General features: G+C 53.7%; 1 protein-coding gene and 1 non-coding gene across 2 annotated transcripts; both read right to left on the bottom strand.

Moving 5' to 3' along the window:
• Positions 1-6,215: 6,215 nt before the first annotated feature.
• Positions 6,216-9,031, bottom strand: RPS11 (ribosomal protein S11). The gene is made up of 5 exons (XM_037820429.1): positions 8,875-9,031; positions 7,980-8,111; positions 7,706-7,781; positions 7,214-7,343; positions 6,216-6,395 (listed from the first exon to the last, which is right to left on the bottom strand). Exons 1-5 carry the CDS (start codon positions 8,887-8,889, stop codon positions 6,272-6,274), a joined length of 477 nt encoding a protein of 158 aa, XP_037676357.1. The 5' UTR covers positions 8,890-9,031; the 3' UTR covers positions 6,216-6,271.
• Positions 7,454-7,541, bottom strand: LOC119521979. Its single transcript, XR_005214447.1, has one exon. It is a non-coding gene; the product is annotated as a small nucleolar RNA SNORD35 (small nucleolar RNA).
• Positions 9,032-12,302: the final 3,271 nt, after the last annotated feature.

Raw genomic sequence — 12,302 nt, forward strand, 5'->3', positions numbered from 1 at the left:
AAAATATAGAGAGACAAAACAGACAGAAATAGATAGATAGACAGACAGACAGACAGACAGATGGCCTTCACCCAGCTGGACAGGCTGCTCCTTCTTCCCTCCACCAAGGACCTGAGGGCTGACTCAAAAGCACCCTGAGGTCCGGCTCTATACACCTGGGGCCTTGCCCTAACACCCTTGGGGCCACGTGCAGGGGACACCCCTGTGAACTCTCAGGGCCCGGCCAGGACCCTCTTGGATGCCCCCGAGCCCAGCATCTTCTCTCCTTTTCAACCTCTGCTTCCACCATCTTCTCTTCCTGACTCCTGTCCTCCTGTCTCCCTCCTATAAGCCCCTTTGATTACATCAGGTCCCCTGGACAATCCGGAACAATCTCCCTGTCTCAAAATCCTTCTTACGCCTGTGAAGACCCTTTTGCCGTGTGAAGGAAGAGTCACAGGTTCGAAGAAGGATGTGGGCATCTTTGGGGGCTGCCATTCTGCCCCCCACATTCACCTAGGACACCTCTCCCTTGCACTGCTCAGACGCCCCCATCCTCAGCGCCTCTCTTTCCTGTTCTACAGCCTCAGGGTTCACCCAGCCGCTCTCAGGGGTCTCCTGGTACTCCCCCTCCTTGTGCTCCAAAAGAGCAAAACCTCGAGATCCTTTATGATGCCCACTGGGGACCCCTAAGGGCCCTGGGGTCCTGCCATGCATGCAGGGGCCAGTTTCAGGCCCCCTGGCCGTCTCCTGTGATGCTGTCACGGTCCCGCCAGGAGGTCCCGAGGGCCCTATCAGAACACCCTTGGGCTTCCGCTTCGGGTCCCCCAGGGTCCTTCTGTGTGTCCTTGGGGACCCACTGTACCGCGCTAGAAAGCTCAGCCCTGGGCAGAATGCAAATGCCAGGTCCCCTGTTCAATTTGACAGCAGGACGTCAAACCAAGCCCCGGGCCCTCCTGAAGGAGCAGCCCAGCCTCACCCGGGAAGCCGGCCCTGGCCGCCGGGGTCCGTGGGTGGCAAAGGGCCCCTCGCCTCTGCACCTACACCGCAGCGCCCCCTGCCGGCCGCAGTTCAAAACGTCAACCTCCGGTCTTCCTCTGCTGCGGGTTGACAGGTCTACGAAAAGAGCCGTGCTAACCCTGGGTCCCGTGAGTGTGACCTTATTTGGAAATGGGGTCGTTGAAGATGTGGTTAGTTAAGGTGAGGCCAAATGGGATTAGGGTGGATCCTGATTCAGTAAGACCTGTGTCCTTTTTTTTTATGGTCTACATGGGAAGATTGTTAACTTTTTAAATACATTTTTTTACTGTGAAATTTAACATATGTACATAACAGTGATAACTTCCCAAGTGCAATTTAACAAGTAGTTGGAGAGCAAACTTCAAAGAATGTTATGGGTTACGGTCCCACCATTTCAGTTATTTCCTTCTAGCTATTCTAATGTCCTAGCATCTAAAATATATATAATTTCATATAAAGTTTCAATATCCATAATCCCTTGTTAAATCCCATCTTGTCTGTTGGTACCCCTCCCTCTCGTTTAATCACTTTCTCCATCTCCAGGCGTGGTTGAGGCAGTGAACACTCTAACTTGTTCATATTGAAAAGGGGGTGTCAACATGATGGGGAAGGGAGCTGCATCTGATTGTTGTTCTTAAAGAAGCTGTTGCCTCTGGGTTTTAGGACTTGACTGGCTTAGGTTAAGTTTCTGAGAGGTAAACTTAGTGAAACATAGAGTCTCAGATAGGTATTCTGGGACTCCTGTTTGTCAGGGCATGGCATACTGTGGCAATTTGGGATGTCTAGCTGGAGCCTGCATAAGAGAAACCTCCAGGATAGCCTCTCTCCTCTTTTTGAGATCTCTTAGCCTCTGAGACCTTATTTTGTTACCTTTCTTTTCCCCCTTTTGTGACGTGTGTCCTTTTAAGAGGAAATCTGCACACGAGCACAGACAGACGAGAGGAAAAGTGCCACGTGACCGAAGCAGCGCTGGGGGGGCTGCAGCTGCCTGCGAGAGGAGGAAGGGAGAGGAGGAAGGCCAAGGCAGGCCGCCAAATCCCAACAACCGGGAGGCCCCGCCCCTCCAGGCTTCAGAGGCAGCGGGGTCCTGCTGCCCCCTGGATTTAGGAGAGTTCTGGCCTCCAGAACGGTGAGAGAATAGGTTTCTGTCATTTTAAGCCCCCAGATTTGCGGTACTTGGTTACTGGGGCCCTGGGGAACTCAGACACTTGTGTGGTGATCAGCGTGTGATCCACGTCCAAGGCTGGATCAAGGAATAGTGGAGGCCATCCGGGGTAACACCTGAACCCCTGACACCCACTTCCCACAGGGGTCCCCCTGGATCAGAGATTCTCAGGGATGGGTCTGACCTTCCCTTCCCCAGGGGCCGGCACACTAAATCTTTGTAGAACGAATGAAGGCAATAATTGAATGGCCCAGGTCTGGTTTTATATGCCTCTAAAGCTCCTCGAGGATGTCCCTGGCATCCTGCTAGAGTGTTTGAGCAGAATCTATCCCTCTCTCTGAAACCACACACAGGCCTGTTTTAGTATGTCATGGAGCCAGGACCTGCCATGAGGTCCGATCCCAGGACGGCCGTGGGATGGACTCGGCTCAGTGCTGAAAGTGGGCCTCAGGGCTGCGCAGACCGTGCAGAAACCCACCCTGATTCCACCTCCCTGGGTGCCACTCAGAGGCCCGGGGAGCCGCTAAAATGGACTCAGGTGCCTGCCACACAAGCAACGCTGGTGAGCTGGTTATGATATAGCCAGGGCCTTGCAGCCATAAAAAGACCCCCAGGTTCTGTTAAAAGACCCTGAGATTCCGCTCTAACCTGCTACGTAGATCAGGGCCATGATATACTAGGAGCAAACCAACACCTGCCCCACTACTACACTGTCCTGGAGCTACTCCCCTATGTAATGGCAATCGCCACCGGGGCCTCCTATGATAGGCATGCAAAAGAAAATTCCAGAAGCTGCTACTAAAAAGAGTCTCAAGACAAACCACCAGGGCCTGCTTTAATACACTCAGGATTCCACAACCCTCTAACACACCTGGGGCCACCTGCCAAGGACCCTTGCCCTTGGGCCGCCCGAAGGGGCCCAGCACCTGCTGGAAGGTGATATGAGGAGCCTGTCCCTAACAATGGGCCCCACCTGGCACAGCACACCTGCTTTCCTGAGGATCACCTTTCCTAGGCCCCACCCCCATCCATGCACCTGAGCACACCTCCTCCTCCTCCTCCTCCTCCTCCTCCTCCTCCTCCTCCTCCTCCTCCCAACAGCCCAGGTGGGCAAGGAGGAGGATGCCCCCACTTGACGGATTGGGAAACTGAGGTTCCCAGGTGGGGTGAGGGGGTCAGAATCGCAACCCGGATCTAAGCAGAGCCTGCGGCCCTGTTGCCTCCAGCGTCGGCTTCTGTTCCCACGGACACTTCTTACTCCGGGCCCTGGCGGCCAGGCCTGAGCCCAGCCTGTGAGATCCTGGGAATTCAAACTGTTCACACAGCAGATTACTCAGGAGCACTTAGAACTCATTCTAGGCGCTGGGAATGCAGACGTCCTGCCTGCGTAGGGTTCACATTCCCGAGAGGATCATGATAGACAGTAGGAAAAATAGATGAATAGCCAAGAAATAGGTTTCACCTGCCTGATGGAAGGGAGGGAGCAGGTGGGAACGTCGGGGAACAGCCAGTGCGAGGCCCAGAGGAGGGGGTGGGGGAGCAGTGAGGAGGGAGCCGAGGCTGGACTGGGACCCGGGAACCCCATCGCCCTAACTCTCCACTCTGAAGGCCCAGACACAGCGCCTTGCCCCACTGTTCCCAGGAGAGGTCAGATGGGGCTCCGGGGGCCTCTCTCCTCGCTCTCTGCCCCCCACCTTTCCAGCCACAGTTCCTCCCCCAGCGCACTGGGGCTGCTGAGCCCCTGCCAGGGCCGGGGCGCCAAGGAGACGCCCCAACGACCGCCGGAGGAAACAGGGGAGCTGAGCTGTTGTTGTAAACACGGCGGCCCCACCCCAAACGGAAACACCTGCGGCTGGAGGGGGGCCCTCCCTGAGCCTCGAGGCCCTCACTGGGTCCCCCTCTCTCTGGGCCTCCATCCCCTTCTCTCTGGGTCTCTGTCCCCCCATTCTGGGGGCACATCTCCTTCTGGGTCTCCATCCCCCTCTGTCTGGGCCTCCGTCCCCCCCTTACTGGGTCTCCATCCCCCTCCCTCTGGGCCTCCATCCCCCCCCCTCTGGGCCTCCATCCCCCTCTCTCTGGCTCTCTGTCCCCCTCCCTCTGGGACTCTGTCCCCCTCCTCTCTGGGCCTCCGTCCCCCTCCCTCTGGGCCTCCGTCCACCTCTCTCTGGATCTCTGACCCCTTTCTGGGTCTGTCCCCTTTCTGGGGACACACCTCTCTCTGGGTCTCTGTCCCCCCATTCTGGGGGCACATCTCCTTCTGGGTCTCCATCCCCCTCCGTCTGGGCCTCCGTCCCCCCCTCCCTGGGTCTCCGTCCGCCTCTCTCTGGCTCTCTGTCCCCCTCCCTCTGGGACTCTATCACCCTCCTCTCTGGGCCTCCGTCCCCCCCTCTCTGGGCCTCCGTCCCCCTCTCTCTGGCTCTCTGTCCCCCTCCCTCTGGGACTCCATCCCCCTCCTCTCTGGGACTCCATCCCCCTCCTCTCTGGGCCTCCGTCCCCCTCCTCTCTGGGACTCCATCCCCCTCCTCTCTGGGCCTCCGTCCCCCTCCCTCTGGGACTCCATCCCCCTCCTCTCTGGGCCTCCGTCCCCCTCCCTCTGGATCTCTGACCCCTTTCTGGGTCTGTCCCCTTTCTGGGGACACACCTCTCTCTGGGTCTCTGTCCCGATGCCTCTGGTCTCTGTACCCCAATCTCTGAGCCTGTCCCCCTCTGTGAGCCTCTGTGCCCCTCTCTTTAGGTCTCTGCCCCCTCCAGCACAGGGTGAGGCGGGCGTGCAGGCTCTGAAACTCGGGGCGGTGCCCCCTCCTGACCCTCCCTGCCCCTTCCTGCCCTCTTTGATGCGGCCCCACTTCCTCTGGCAGGAACCCCCGCCCTAGCCGGGCTGGGGTAAAAGGCAGCGGCGGGGCCCGTGGGGCGGCAGCGGCGGGGCCCGTGGGGCGGCAGCGGCGGCTCCTCTTCCTCGCGGCCCTGTCTCCCAACCCTTGTACCAGCGCTGGCCTCAGACCCTGGTACAGGCATGGGGGGCAGGGACCGGGGACCCAGCAGCGCCCCAGAAGCCCCAGTCTCCCCCTGCTGTCCTCTCCCTGAACCTTCCTGGCCGGTCACCTGCTGCGCCCCACCTCGCGGGCTGCTCGGATCCAGCTCTCCAAGGGCACCTGGCTGACCCGACCCCTGCCTTTCCCCATCTGCTTGCTTGACAGAGCTCCTGCCCCACTCCCACCCTCCAATCTGTCCCCTTCTTGGGGCTCCTGGGACACTCTAGTTCCATTTCCTTCCCTACATTTGCCTGCCCTGCCCACGCTGGCCTGTCCCTTGCAGCCCTAGTCCCAACCTCTGCCTCAGCTGTTTCCCCGCAGAGCTGGGCTCCTGGCCGCCTCCACCCCGGCTGTGACTTGCGTTCTAGACCCATTTCTTTACTTGGACTTCGAGGTGGCTGGTGCATAGTCTCCAGAATCTGAGAGCTGGGTCACAGCTCAGCAACTCAGGGATTCCAGGGAAAGGACTTGCCCCCGAGCCTGTTTCCTCCTCTACAAGCAGGCACGCAGCGGGCTCAAGTGGAGCTGGGGCCCTGCAGTCCTGCCAGAAGCCCCTGCCTGGCTCCTCTTCTGCGGTCAGGGGAGACAGGTAGGCCCAGGTTGACACCTGGAGCTCTGCATTTCCCTGGGCCAGGCAGACAAGAAAGCCCGAAGCACAGCCAAGCCCACAAGGACAGACGAGGTTCTCCCTCTGCGGCCAGAAAAGCACCTGACGGGGTTAGGAGTACTTGGGCCGGTGATGGGAGAGATGGGGTACACCCAGGAGCCTGCGCCCGCACTTCCTCCCCAGAGACTGGGGGAGGAGGGTAGATGGCCTTGTTTATTCGGAAACCAAGACGGTCCCAGAAAGAGGGACTTATAGAAGTTGCTTTCTCCACCCAGAGACCCCAGGGCAGGAGGTTTGGCCCCATCCCAATTTCCCACTGGATGGAGACCCTGAACTCTCAGGGCAACCCTGCTGAACTCCAGGGACGTTCCCTCCTCTGGGTAAGGGCCCAGAGAGATGCCAGAGCGGTGGATGTGGGTGGGAAAATAACTTTATTTCTACAGAGCTGGGGACGGGCAGCATCCAGGATCAGAACTTTTGGAACTGCTTCTTGGTGCCAGCAGCCTTGGTGACCTTGAGCACGTTGAAGCGCACAGTTTTGCTCAGGGGCCGGCACTCGCCCACCGTGACGATGTCGCCGATCTGGACATCCCTGCGGAGGGGGGCGGCAATCATGCCATCAGGAGGGACCACCCCGAGACTGGCAACTCAGAGTGGGCCCCTTCCCCTTCCCAGGCCGAGGCCTCCCAGCTGTGCCCAACCCCACCCAAGCCCCAGCTTCCATTTCCACCTGCCCCACCATTGTGACCGACTGAGCACTAACTACACACAAAGCATCAAGTTTGATGCTGTGGGTAAAGTACACTGAAACCCTTCCAAGGACCTCCCGGGCGGGGTGTGGGGGGCTGCTATGGTCCCCATTTTCAGAAAGACAATACAGAAGCTCCTGAGGACCATCACTTGCTGATGGCAGCCTCCCTGCTCCCCCGACACTGGCGGTAGGCCAGGTACCACCCAGAGGACCACCCAGACCTGAGTGCCAACTCCCCCCCGCCCCCATGCCCTGCAACTTGTCACCTCAACTGCTTCAGAGGACCCCTCAACACTTTCCCATGCCCCCCACCATGAGGCTCCCGACTGACAGCTGCCCCACCTCTCCTGGCACCCTCGCTGCTAGGCCACGTTCTCTGTGACAGCAGAACCCGCCGCTCACTCACCATGGAAACCAGAGCATCCAACACCGAGCCCTGCAGGTGACGCTTAATATGAATTTAAGAAACAAGCTTTCTAATTCCAACCTTTCTAAGGCTCTCGCCTAGCAAAACGTTCTAATCCCCTGGCCCCAAGGTTCTAGCCCATTCTAGTTCTAGAACATTCTAACGACTGTCTAATGTACACAACCTGGGATTATGGGCTGGCCAGAAATGCTGCCCTGCTCAGGGAGGGTTGAGGGGCTGAGCCCCTGCTCACCTGAAGCAGGGGGACAGGTGCACGGACATGTTCTTGTGGCGCTTCTCGAAGCGGTTATACTTGCGGATGTAGTGGAGGTAGTCCCGGCGGATGACAATGGTCCTCTGCATCTTCATCTTGGTCACCACGCCTGGTGGGAGGGGCGGACTCCAGGTCAGTCCCCAGAGGAAAGGGGGTGAAGGGGACCCTCAGGGCATGCTGGGAAAGGGAGCTGCTGGGCTGGTTTCCCAGGGAATCTTGCCACTGGCATCAGCTTTGCTAAGTGGATTTCTCGGCAGTGCCCCTGGTGGGCATCCGAAGACCATCGTGAAAACAAACATCATTTGCCAGTGTCCTGGACCCTAGGGTCCCAACTCCAGCTCCTCTTCTTTTGGACCTCGGAGGCCAGGACACCAGCCCCCTCCCCAATGAGACCCAAGAATATGAATCCCAGGCCCCTCCCAGCCAGCAGTTCAGGCCTTGGACCCCCAGTCCCCGGAGCCCCTCACTCACCAGACAGGATCCGCCCTCGAATGGAGACGTTACCAGTGAAGGGACATTTCTTGTCAATGTATGTGCCCTCAATGGCCTGAAGGGATAAGAAAGAAAGTCATGAGCCTTGAACAGGCAGTTACTGAAACGAACAGTGGGCGGGGCCTCAAGGACACAAACTACAATTCCCAGCAGCCCCAGACAGCCACTCCGATGTGGGCAGGGCAACTCCACTTGGGCACATGTGCAGACACATAAATGGAGAGCTCATTCTCTCTTCTGAGGGTCCCCGCACCTCCTTGGGTGTCTTAAAACCCAGACCAATGTTCTTGTAGTAACGCGGGAGCTTCTCCTTGCCGGTTTCTCCAAGCAGAACCCTCTTCTTGTTTTGGAAGATTGTCGGCTGCTTTTGGTAGGCACGCTCGGTCTGTGGGGATGAGGGAACTAGTGAGTGGACAAGCATGGAAGAGGCAGCAAACCCCTCAGACCCCACTCTCTACAATTTTTACCTGCCCCCAACCCCAACCTTCCTAAGGCTTAACCATAGGCTACTGCCCATCAATCCAGAATTAATTCGAGAAACAACTAGAGCAAAAAATCCCCAGCCACAGCTCAATAACCCAGATTTACCCATAAATCAAACACTCCGCTCTCAACCTGCTGTTACTTCAGTATTTATGCTCTAAACCATCTTCCCCCCAAGCAGAATTCACCCCTGAAGCCCCGGAGATCCTAAATTAACCCCCTAACATCTTGGATACTATTTTCTCCAAGACCCAATGCCCCCTCTCCAGAATTCAATCCACATTTGACATACGCGGCTTCAGGATAAAGGAAAAAACTCCCTGGGTTATTGGTCTTTAGGACTCAGTTATAACAGGATTAAACCCCAGCGGCCGAGACCTCTATAAAAATCATCCCTTAAATCCCGAATTTTAAAAGGATAGCCCCTAAAACGTCTGAACTCCCGTTAAACCCCAAGCACGCCCCCCACCCCCAGGTTTAGGGTGCGTTAATCTAGATTAATCCAAAAGCACGCGCCCTCGGCCCGAGTTAATCTCTAGGAAAGGAAATCAGGGACCCCCGGAATTAACCAACCCCCGAACTGAGGCGCGGAGCCCTGCCTCGAGGATGCACCCCGGAAGCCCCGGGCTGACCCCCTAAATGTCTCTCCCGCCCCGAGCCCATACCTGAATGTCCGCCATGTTCCCGGCCGCTTGAAAAAAAGAGAGCGGCGCCGGCGTCCGGGTTTCCTTATCAACTACGCAGGGGCTTCGCAGGAAGTGACGTAAAAGGGCGAAGTAGCCCGGCTTTGGGCGGTGCCTTGAGCGCGACTCTGATTGACAACGGCCCTAGCCAAGCCCGCGATTTTGGGGACTACACAGACGCCGCCATGATGCTGAAGGGCGGAGAGGCGGGAGAGGCGACGGCGGTCTCGCGAGATTCTCAGGCCATCATTGTTCCTGGCGCCTTGGCTGGGGCTAGGAAGGAGCACCAGCCTTGCGTGCGCTTATGTTATCGCGAGAGTTGTAGGGAGGCCGTCATGTTTGTGCGGGGCGGAGGCTCCAGGGTTTGGGACGGCGTGGCTGAGTTCGTTCACGGTTCAAACCGGATGCGGCGGTCATCTTTCTGCGGGGCGCACGACAGGAAGGTACATGTGCAACGGCGCCGCCATCTTGGGGAGGGTCTGAGAGTTCCTCATGAACTTTCTGAAGTTTATGAACTAAAGTTATTCTTTTCTCCTGCCTTGTGTGTTCCTACCCGTTCTGTTTTCCTAACTGTAACAGCGCTGTCCAGTAGGACGTTCCGCGGCGATGGAAACGCTCTATAATCTGCTTTGTGTAACACAGTTGAGCACTGAAATGTGTGCGTGATCTTAAGTTCCACTTTATTGCATTTTATTAGATTTGAATAGTCACCTGTGGCTAATGGCGACCATTTTGGACGGCGCAGGTCTATAATTGCCTGAAAATTTCAAAATAGTTTCCATGTGCCAGGCCCTTTACGTATATTCACACGTTTTGTCCTCACAATACTCTTACTATTCCCATTTTACAGATGGAGGAGTTTGATGGTCACCGCTCCAGGTGTAACTAGAAAGCTAGAGGCAGAGCTGGGATTTGAACCTGGGCAGTCTGGTTCCAAAGCTCTTAATCACCTTCCCAATAAAAAAGAAATGCTTGCATCGTTTTTTAGGTTCAGCTCACAGTTGATGAGTACCTACTGATTTTTCGGCCCTGTGCCCGGCCATGGTGACGATAACTGATCACTCCAGCCCACCCTGTCAACCCCCAACTCCCTAGCTGAGTTGGACCTTGCGGCAGGTTTTCAAACTCCAAGCCTCGGCATGTATAGGTGCCTCTTCACTTAGTTAAGTCTTGGCTTAACTCATTTGGGTCTTTCCTTGTTCAGTGTCAGTCCCTCTCTCTAGAAATGCATGTGCTGCTCCTTCCACCCTGAAGGTTGCTACTATTATTACCCCATTTTATAGAAAAGGAGGCAGCGGCTGAAACTAAGAAAGTCACACATCCAACCAAGGGCAGTTGGAAAATAAACCCTGGTGGATCCGAGGTCCATGTTCTTTCCTCCAACCCAAATGTCTCCTAAATTGTAGAGTGAAAGGCTCAGAAATACTCATGGGTTGTAAAAGTAAAAACTAAAACCCAGAAGGATTTCCCCATCACCCTCTCTGGAATCTAGTTCTCCCAGACTCTTTAGCTGATGTGTCACGTTCACCAAAGACCTTAAATTTAGGCTTTTGCTAGTATGTCCCAACTAGGTTATTCAATCACAAAGAGGCACTAGTTGCTAATCATTATATAAAAGAGTTAAACTTGTGTCTTATTCTGGTTCAAACTGAGAGGGAATTAAGCACTTGTACTGTCTTATGTGATCCACAATTGTATCATCTTGTGTGTTTTATTGGTGTGGGTGGGTTAAAAGTGATACTTTGTTCAATGTAAATTTTAAAAGTAAACCACTTGGAAGTCTACAAATAAACCCAACTACTTTGGAGAATTTAGCATATGGTAACCATGCAATTTAAATCCAGAGGGGTTATACAGAAAATTAAATCACTGTGTATTCGGAAAATTGGGTGACTATCTGGGAAAAAAAAAGTTAGGTCCCTACCTCACATTTTATGCCAAAATAAATTTCTGATGGAGCAAAAATAAAATTAGAGGGATGGGGGGTAGGTGTGGGTGAATGAAACTGATCAAGTACTAGAATAAAACATTAGTTTTTGTGCTTTTTTTCTTTTAACTTCTGAGTATGGGGAAGAACTTTTTAAGCATAGCATTCAGAATATAAAATCTGTTTGCCCCTAGAAACCTCTACATTGTTGCTTGTCAAACAATCTGTGGTGAAGAACCAGTCCTTTAAATTCTGCAACTTGTCTTGGACCAATGTTTTTGTAAAATACAGTAAGGATTAACTAGTAGGAAAATGAAATTGTGAAAAAATTACAAAATACAAGGTACAGGGCTTTATTTGTTTTTAATTCAACCGACACAGCATTGGCTTGTCATCCTGCTATCCAAAGTTTTTAAATACTCCTTCTCAATTTGGATACTTAAGCTGTAGCTGACAGGCCACATTTGAGTAACTCTACGATCTGGTTTCTCTCTTTCCCCTCTTACAGTAGAGTGCTGCTCCATCCCCACATCCTTGCTGTTTCTAGAACATTCTTCCAGGCTTTCAGACCTTCTCAGAGACTATGTCGCTGACCATCAAGTTCCACTGGAACCTCCCCCACCCCCATGCCGGTGACCCTCTGTCAGTAAGTGTGAAGTTTCCTTCATAACACTTTCAACAGGCTGAACCCATCTTGCTTGTGCATTCTTGTTCCCCATTTGTTTCATTTCCCTTTCCTCACTAGAATGTAAGCCCTAGGTGGGCAGGCATTTTTGTTGGCTTTGTTCACCGGCGTTTCTGGCATCTGCCATGTAACAGATGCTCCATTTGTAATTGTGGAGTAACTGACTAAATGAATAAATGGAGAGGAATCAGAAATACCAAAAGAACAAGTCAGAGCATAGCTTTATGATGAACTACCCTGGAGGCGCTTCCTAGATGTGAAGGAGGTCAGAAGACCCTGGAATGAAAAGATTGGAAGCCATATTTCATTTTCTGTTTGTTTGTTTTTAACTTAATTTGCCCATGGTACAAAATTCAAAGGGTATAAAAAGTAAATGAGGGAAGATAAATCACCCTCCCACTCTTCTCCCCCACACATCCAGTTTCTCTCCCCAGAAGCAGCCGCTGTTACCAGCTTTCAATGTATCTTCCAGATGTCTGCTGTTTCCAGTTGATTTTGTATGCAGATAAAGCAAATCGCAGAACAAGGGGCATAACCAGTTTATTCAACAAATAGTTGTTGACAACCTATAGGATGATTTGTTTTTTTTTAAGCTAATTACATGATATTATTGTGGACTATATCTTTTGAAATATTATGGAGCTGCATCTTCCGATATCATACACTCATGTGGTTATTTCAGTTTAAATGGAATAAAATTAAAAATTCAGCTCTAAGATTTTCAATTTGCTCAGTAGCCACATGTGACTAGGGGCTTGCGTATTGGACAGTGCAGATATAGAACAATTTCAGCAGCGT

Source organism: Choloepus didactylus, chromosome 27 (genome assembly GCF_015220235.1).
Source record: "Choloepus didactylus isolate mChoDid1 chromosome 27, mChoDid1.pri, whole genome shotgun sequence".
Lineage (NCBI taxonomy): Eukaryota > Metazoa > Chordata > Mammalia > Pilosa > Megalonychidae > Choloepus > Choloepus didactylus.

Excerpts from the sequence above, each read along its gene's own strand:
- RPS11 (XM_037820429.1), bottom strand. Across the intron at positions 7,782-7,979 it reads GTTTTAAGACACCCAAGGAG|GCCATTGAGGGCACATACAT; the intron begins GTGCGGGGACCC and ends TTATCCCTTCAG. Across the intron at positions 6,396-7,213 it reads CACCTGTCCCCCTGCTTCAG|GGATGTCCAGATCGGCGACA; the intron begins GTGAGCAGGGGC and ends CCCCCTCCGCAG.